This window comes from Carex rostrata, chromosome 10 (genome assembly GCF_964058835.1).
Source record: "Carex rostrata chromosome 10, lpCarRost1.2, whole genome shotgun sequence".
In the NCBI taxonomy this organism is placed as follows: Eukaryota; Viridiplantae; Streptophyta; class Magnoliopsida; order Poales; family Cyperaceae; genus Carex; species Carex rostrata.
In genome coordinates, this window is record NC_135927.1 from 2164676 (window position 1) to 2173557 (window position 8882).

At 34.6% G+C, this 8882-nt stretch overlaps 1 protein-coding gene across 1 annotated transcript; it reads right to left on the minus strand.

Annotated features, from left to right (window-relative positions):
* Positions 1 to 3831: 3831 nt before the first annotated feature.
* On the minus strand, positions 3832 to 5675 carry LOC144560105 (cytochrome P450 93G1-like). Its single transcript, XM_078309256.1, has 2 exons — positions 4745 to 5675; positions 3832 to 4518 (listed from the first exon to the last, which is right to left on the minus strand). Exons 1-2 carry the CDS (start codon positions 5648 to 5650, stop codon positions 3886 to 3888), a joined length of 1539 nt encoding a protein of 512 aa, XP_078165382.1. The 5' UTR covers positions 5651 to 5675; the 3' UTR covers positions 3832 to 3885.
* Between the last annotated feature and the right edge of the window lie 3207 nt (positions 5676 to 8882).

Below are 8882 nucleotides of genomic sequence, written 5' to 3' on the forward strand. Positions count from 1 at the left end.
TTAAAACCTAATGATTTAGCGGAAATGGGATTAGTATCATCATTAAAAATAACTCTATTTCTTTCTAACCATACAGTCCATAAGATAGCTCCCCTTAGCAATTCTACAAGTAATCTATCCTTCAAGGGAATAGAAGCATCAAGTAACCAGAGATCATCTAAAGAATTACAATTAAAGGTAAAAGAATTGTGGGATGCAATCCAATTCCAGATCAAGCGTACATATGAACAACGTATAAATAAATGTTCAGTACTCTCATGTTGTTCACAAAATGCACAAGTAAGATCTCCTGGCCAACCTTTAGTTGCTAAGTTAACCTTAGTTAGAATTTTATCTCGTCGAACCAGCCAAAGAAAGATTTTGATTTTTAAAGGGATGTGAGATTTCCAAATGGTATCATATTCAGAATTTGGTATACCTCCATACTCTAACCATTTATAAAAGGAATGAACAGTGAAGTGATCATCTTGTGACCATCTCCATATCAATCTATCATCTAAATTAGGAGACAAAGTAAAGTGTTGAAATCTAACTTGCAAAGCAGTCCATTCTACTAAGTAAATACCCGTAAGTTGTCTCTTGAAAGACAATTGTAAGAAGGAGTTATCAAAAGCATCGGCCACAGAAATAAACCTATTATAAACAATCGAAAACAAATTTGGATATAGATGTTGCAAGGCATGTTCAGAAAACCATCGATCGAGCCAAAAAGCAGTTGTTCTACCATTACCTATTTCTTTATTAAGACCTAAATTAATTACAACATGATCTTTTAGAATAGATTTCCAAAAAGGAGAACATACAGAAGGGGCAGTTTTAAAACCGTATTTACATTGAAGAATATCTTTCCATATACCAGTAACAGAATTGTCATGGAATCTTATCCACCATTTGGCTAGAAGAGCCTTATTCATATTTTTCAAGTCTAAGATACCGAGACCACCTTGATCCTTACTTTTACATACTATATTCCATGCTACCAAAGAATATTTTTTCCTAGTAGAATTACCCCCATGCCATAAAAATTTCCTTCTAATTTTATCTATTTTATGCCTAATTTTTGCTGGTAATCTATAAATAGACATCCAATATAGAGGAACAGCTGACAAAACTGAATTTAAAAGAGTAACTCATCCCCCTAAAGATAATAAAGACCCTTTCCAACTTTGAAGTCTCTTTTCAATTTTATCAATTAAAATTTGCCAATCTATATCCGTAAGAGACTTATTGTTTATTGGAACACCTAAATAAGTAAGTGGAAGGTTAGCTACTTTACATCCTAACACAGAAGATAACTCAGCACATTCCGATACAGATAAATTTAGAGGAAACATCTCACTTTTCTCAAAATTAATCTTAAGACCTGAGACATTCTCAAAAGCTAAAAGAAGCCATTTAACATAATTCAAGATGTCCTTATCAGCTTGAAGGAACAATAAAGTGTCATCTGCAAAATGTAAATTCAAAATATTACCAAAATTCAGAAAGTTTCCTAAGCCCTCAATATATCCCCCTACTTTTGCCCTATGTAAAATTTTATTCAAAACATCCGTAACTAGAATAAAGAGGAAAGGGGATAGTGGGTCACCTTGTCTAAACCCCGTTTACAAGAAAAATAGGGACCTAAAGTACCATTTAAGTTAACACGTGTTCTACTGCCTTCTAAAGTTAATTTTATCCATGTAATAAATCGTTGACCAAAGCCCCTAGCATGCATTACCTCTAAAAGAAAATCCCAATTAACATGATCAAATGCCTTCTCAATCTAGTTTAAACAAAACACCCTTCTGTTTTTTAATCTTGACTTGATGCAAGACCTCATGTGCACTAACTACATTATCAAGGATGAACCTTCCTTTAATATATGCGGTCTGAGATGGGTCAATAATAGAATCCATGACTAAGGCTAATCTATTAGCTAGTAACTTAGTGATGATCTTATAACTACAATTAATTAAACTAATAGGCCTAAAATTACGTACCGTAATTGCATCATCCTTTTTAGGGATTAAACAAATAGTAGCTAGATTGAATTTAGAAACATCTAACTCATGATTATAGAAAGCTGTGAATATTCTAAGCAAATCCTCTTTTATGACTTCCCAAAAAGATTGGTAAAATTGGAAAGACATACCATCAGGGCCAGGTGCTTTAGAGGGATTACATTCAAAAACTACATGTTTAATCTCGTTTAAAGTAAAAGGAGCTTCTAAAGAGATACGTTGTTCCAAAGTTAAATTATCAGAAGCGGGCCATAAATCTGCTTGCAAAGAAACTAATCTAGTGGAAGAAGATCCCATAAGGTTTTTATAATAATCTGTAATATGTCGTAAGAGTATAGATTGATCGTATATCATAACTCCATTAATTTCTAAACAACTAATAGTATTTTTCTTCCTTCGAGAAGAAGCAGTAACATGAAAAAATTTAGTATTAAGATCTCCTTCAAGGAACCATTTCAACCTACATTGTTGTTGCCAATATTGCTCTTCTTCTAAATAAATTTTATGTAACTCAGATTGACAGAAACGCCAATCATCAAGATCAAAATCTGAAATGGTATTATCGTCTACTTGGTGTTCATAATCATCTAACTTATGAAGTAACCTAGCCTTAAGTCGTCTTTTTTCACCTCTAATATTTGAACTCCACCCTCTCAATTTTCTCCTTAAAAATTGCATTTTTAATTTCCAACTTAAACCAAGATCATTTGTCAAAGGGTTATCTAACCACCAAGAAGAGAGCAATTCATAAAACCCCTCATAGTCTAACCAAGACTTATCAAATCTAATTATTTTGGAAGAAGGAAATACTATAGCTTGTGTATCTAAAATAATAGGATTATGATCTGAATAAGTTCTAGGTAAAGAAGAAAGTCTAGTTAAAGTAAAATGAGAGTTCCAAGATGTAGAACACAATATCCTGTCTAATAAGGCTTGGGATGATGAATTCAAAGACCGGGCCCAAGTAAATTTTCTATCTGGTAAAGGCAATTCCATTAATTCATTATATCTAATGAAAGAATTAAATCTACTACTTATGATATGATTAAAAGTGGAGCCAGTTCGTTCAGACCGTCTTCTAATCATGTTAAAATCCCCCATAATAAGCCAAGCATCAATTCCTAAATTACCGATGTCTTGCAATTCCAACAGAAAATCTCTTCTAGATGTAGAATTAAGAGGACCATAAACTGTGGTAACACACCACTCAAAATTATCTAATTTATTTTTAACATGCAAGGTAATAGAAAATTGTTTAATATAAGAGGCAATCAAATAGAATAAAGTGTCATTAAATCCAAAAAGCAAACCCCCAGATGCTCCCTCAGATGGCTTAAATTCCCAATTATTAATAGATGTACTCAATGTTCTCAAAGTCCGATCATGAAAATTGTCTTTCTTGGTTTCCTGGATACAAACCATATCAATTTTATTATCTCTAAGTATATCACTCAAGTATCTTCTTTTAACTGACCTACCTAAGCCCCTAGCATTCCAATTTAATATTTTAACCATGTAAACTATTAGAAACCCGTAACTGCTGCGAATCTACAAGCTGATGTCCTAAATTATTTTCACAATTAGCTATGTCACTAATGTCAGAATCTGAAATCTGACCTGTACCTATAGTATTATTAATCACAGACTCAAGGGTGGTTCTAGAAAGAGACCTAATAGATTGGACTATCCGAATACTATCATCTAAAGTATTCCCTAATTTAAAACCGCTAACATCGTATAATTTAACTAAATCCAAATCAGATAATGAAGAATAAGGAAATTGGTCAATCAAAAATTGCATACCTGTTTTTGCCTTAATCAAATGAGTGAGTATTTATAAATTTATAATTCTCCACCCCTGCTTATACAAACAGATTACTAGCTAACCGTAGGATATTCTGTCAGGAAATGGCTGCAGCCGGGGAACAACAGGAAGAATGAGCGGGTGAACGCGCACAGACACGAACCCCATGATCCCTTCCGCCATGTCGACTTTACCATTCATGTTCCAATCAAAACACTGCACCAGTGCGGCTACTGCCACTGGTACGGCTTGCATTGCAAGTGTGATACCTGGACAGCCCCTCATGCCGCTGCCAAATGGCAACAGCTCGAAGTTTAGACCTCTAATATCCAACCCGGCAGTCGGTCCCTCGAGGAACCGCTCGGGCTTGAACTCATTTGGGTCCACCCAATATTTTGGGTCCCTGTTGACTGACCATAGGTTTAAGGAAAGGGAGGTGTTGGCAGGGATGGTGTAGCCATTAATAGTAACCTCCTTGACCGATTGACGGTGCAAGACTGGGCCGGCAGGATGAAGCCGCATTGCTTCTTTCATCGTTGCATTGAGGTAGGGAAGGTTTGGCAGGTCGGTTTCTTCGACTATACGGCCTTGACCAACAACATGATCGAGCTCATCTTGCAACTTTCGGAGAGCATCAGGGTGATTGATCAACTCGGCCAGCGCCCATTCGATTGTTGCCGAAGGTGAATTTGACCCCCCAATGAAGAGACCCTAATTTGTATTATAATAATAATAATAATAATAATAATAATAATTATTATTATTATTATTATTATTATTATTATACATACCATAATTAATTTAAGAAGAAAAGAAAGCGAACCAAAGATATTTTGTACGCCATTTGGTACAAGTTTTTTTCAAACCAAGAGTTAACCTTAGAACTTAGCTAACTGATTGTTTTTCCAAAAACAAATTAAGAAAAATATATACATACCCTGATGAATGCCTTGATACTCTCTCTGTTGAGCTTAATCTCGGCACTGTCATTGGCCGCCACATCGAGCAATATGTCAATCCAATCCTTCATTTCTCTCTGCTTCCCTTGTTCTTTCTCCGCCTCTTTTTCCCTCATGATCCCTTCCAACAACCTGTCGAACCGGGTGTGCACATCCTGCTTCCTCTTCCCCAGCCCTTGCAGATCCATCCCTCGACAAATCCCGATATAATCCTCTAAGTTGAAACACCCTATAATCTTCGTAAACTGCTTCACCAGCTGAGACGCCTCCTCTGTCTCATTCCTGGTTGCTGTACTGGCAGCCATTCTTGTTACCTCGTTGTTCACTAGCTTTATAATCTCCATGCTCAAGTTCACATCCTCATTTTCTTGAGCTTTATCGAGGATGCTCCTCAACATGCTCCTCAGCTCTGCATTGCGCACTGGACGTAGCTTTGCTACTGTTTTTGTTCCCAGCAGCTCTGACATGCACAGCCTCTTCATGAAAAGCCAATCGGAGTTAAGCGGTGAAAGCACAAAGCTCCTATCATTTGAAACATAGCGTGACACAGAGGGCAACGGGCGGTTGGTGAAGATCGCATCATGGTTCTTTAATAATTCACGTGCAAGGTCTGCGGAGCCGGCAATGATGCTGATAGAGGAACCAAAGCGGAGGTGGAGAAGGGGGCCATAGTTTTTCGTCAAGCGGTCCAGTGTATGGTGAATCGGAGATTTTAGGAGGTAGTGTAAGTGGCCGATGATCGGGAGAGCGGGGGGGCTCGGTGGCAGATTTTGATTGTTGCGTCGTTGGTTTAAGAGGAAGAAGATGAGTGAAAGGGTGGCAAATGCTATTGTGAGAAGTGGTAGAGAGGAGGAGGAAATTAGGAGAGATTGGATATTTGCCATGTTGTAAAGAGATGAAGTGCACTTATGTTTTGTGGGAGTATGTATGTATTGGTGAAGATTAGGGGTTTTATTATTAAGAGAAAATTAGGGGTTTTTTATTTCAAATTAAGCCAAAAAGATCCAATTTCGATCAAAGGAAACATTCACCTAGATCTACTAAATTGTCTATAGGGTACAGTACACACTTGATTGTTTTTATATTTTTATTTCACGTGATTATCAGCATTTTATTTTTAAAATTTTCCATTTGAAATTATTACAATAGACTTAACCTAATTTTAAAACTAGGATGAAAAGGTGTCGTCAGCCAATTGGAGATTTTATATTAATTCAATAGGTGAGATGTTGATATGCTAACTAATCAAATAATTAGAAAAGACAAGAAAAATGTGGGACCAGATAAGAGAAGACCAGACAAATTATTCTCTAATCCATTATTGAGATTAAAATAGATAAAATAATACAAAACTATATATACATATTTTATCTATTTCAAATTATTAGACTTAAGAATTAGTATTTGATCTATTAAAAAAGAAATAATGTTCTTCCTAACTCAGATATGATGTTTATGGATATCTAAATTTGGAAGATCTTTCTCTCAATCAATTTATTATGTAGGGTGGTTATCAATGAATGAAGATTATTTTGTCTTGATGCAGACCAATCATAGTAGAGTGGGATTAGTGGAGACATGCGGAAAAGGACTTGTATCATTGTGCCTTTTGCTTTCCAGATGCACGAAAAATAAATACGCACCAGGCCCAAGCCCGGTTCCACTTATTTTTCTAGACAGCCCAAAAGAACCCAAGCCCGGTTGAACTTGTCTTTACATTTTCTTCTCTGTATAATTTCAAGTGCCCGAAGGCCCAAACAAATCAAAGACATGTTCTCAGCAGATTTCACTTGAGATCTGCAGTCTGCTCAAGATAAAAAGATCATTTGAAATGCACAATTTTGGATAATGCATGATCCAGTCATGTACCACTCCTTGGTGGTTTCGGCCTTTTGGATTTAGTTATAAACCCGATTACAAACGCTTAAGCATTATTTGTGTTCCTGACACATCTCTTTCTCTCTCCTGTTTTCTTCAAATTTCAGATTTGACTCTATTATACCACTTGATGAAATTACGTACGTGTATCAAATCTAATTAAGAGGCTCTGTTAAAATTTAAATTGTTATAATTTATTTAAATTATTATAATTTAAATATGTTAAAATTCAAATGATTAAAAATTTTGAAACTAGTTTTTAAATATTAAGGTTTTCAAAAATAGAGGCATGGTTGTTTTAATTCTATAAGGGACACATTTTATGTACGTAGTTTGCTTATATATATAATGTCTCATTGATTTTCTGCAGTTTGTTTTAATCCTATAAAGGGACAATATCGAATTGCAAATTAATTGATTTTCGAATTACTAGCAGTCAATCCAAGCTATTGAACATGATCTGAGAAAATACATGAAACTAACAGGTATAGAACATTTAAATTATTACAATTTAATATGTTGTTAAAGTTTTTACATGTTTCGTTAATTTAAATTATTAAAGTTTTTACATGTTAAAATTTAAATGATCAAATATGATATGCAGTAGTTTGCTTATTTAACATGTTGTAGTAGTTTGCTTACAATTTAAATGATAAGTTTAACATGTTAAAATTGAATTGATCAAATATGATAAAATTGAACATGTTTTAATCCTATGAGGGACACATTTTTATTTCATCAGATATATATGATATGTAGTTTGCTTATATATGTAATGTCTCATTTATTTCAATTTGTTTATCAAAAGTTCTGAATAAACCTACTCTAAAGTAAAACTTAGTTTGAATTTGTATCCCACCGTCAGATCTGAGCGATCAAAAAGATTATATCACATAATTGAAGATCGTACTGATAAATTTGCAAGACTTTAGGGGCCAAGTTTGGAGAATGTGTTCAACTTTAACACCAACAAACGGTTCAGCCAATGGTGTTTAGACAATTGCATAAATTTAATGTAGTTTCTAGTTTTGAGATGTCGGTTTGTCTTCTACTACAAGCCACACTCTCTCTATTGTTTGAGGTTTCTCTGTCCGATCATATCTCACCTCTTTTGCCTTCTCTTCTCACCAGATCCTCTTCCACTATAAGAACCATGAGTGACTACATTAGTAATTTGCCCGACTCAATACTTATCATAATCTTAGATCTGCTGGAGACTCAAGAGGCAGTGCGCATATGCATACTGTCTAAGAGGTGGAACAACCTGTGGACCTCTTTACCCATCCTCAACATCCATGCGAGGGATTCTAAGCCCAATCTTCCATATAGGGGATCATTACTTTACACAAGAAGATTGCATATGTTCATACTCTGGAGTTACATCTCAAGTGCACTCTGCTCCTGGTATAACTAAATAATATCTCTAATTATTATAAGTGTTTACAATAAAATGTTGGGTATTGTAATGTCATAAATTGATCCTCAATCACATTATCAGATTCAATTTTATATGATTGACCCACATTTATAGTTTTAATTAGGTCACAAATTGTAATGTATGGTGTGCTAAATTGCATGCATATATGGGAGTGCTAATTTTACATGATTGACCCACATAGCTAGTTAATTTGAAGGTCCCCATAAATTACATATGTATATTAATTGGTGTGCTAATTAATTGCATGCATATATACATGAATGAAGGGTGTCTTGAATTGAATTTACATATAGTTTAATTAATTGTTCTGACTCATGTTTGCATATTATTATCCCTACTTACATGTGTGTGTGTGTGTGTGTCTATATATATATATATATATGGGAACTGCCAACAACAGTTTTGCCAGTAAGACTCCCAAAATTGGATAACTTGATTTTCATTGTTTCTATTTGTACATATTCTTTTTTATAAATGGAAACATTAATTATAAAGAACTATCCAAACTTGACAAAGCTCACAATAGTACAACATGAGAATTGTGTAAGTATATATTTTTCCAACTTATATAATATATAACTTCAATTCCATGCATCAATTAATTAATTGCTATAAGTTGAAGTAAATTAAGATCTACTTATCTATTGATTAATTGTTAATTTGTTGAAGTACTGTGAGGTAGAACTGTCACTTGACGATAGAGTTGTACATGTACATCCAACAATCCCAAGGAGGGTTCAAGCATCTCCAAGAAGAAATCTAGAGATGATTGAGGTCAAGTACTGGAGGTTTGATACTAT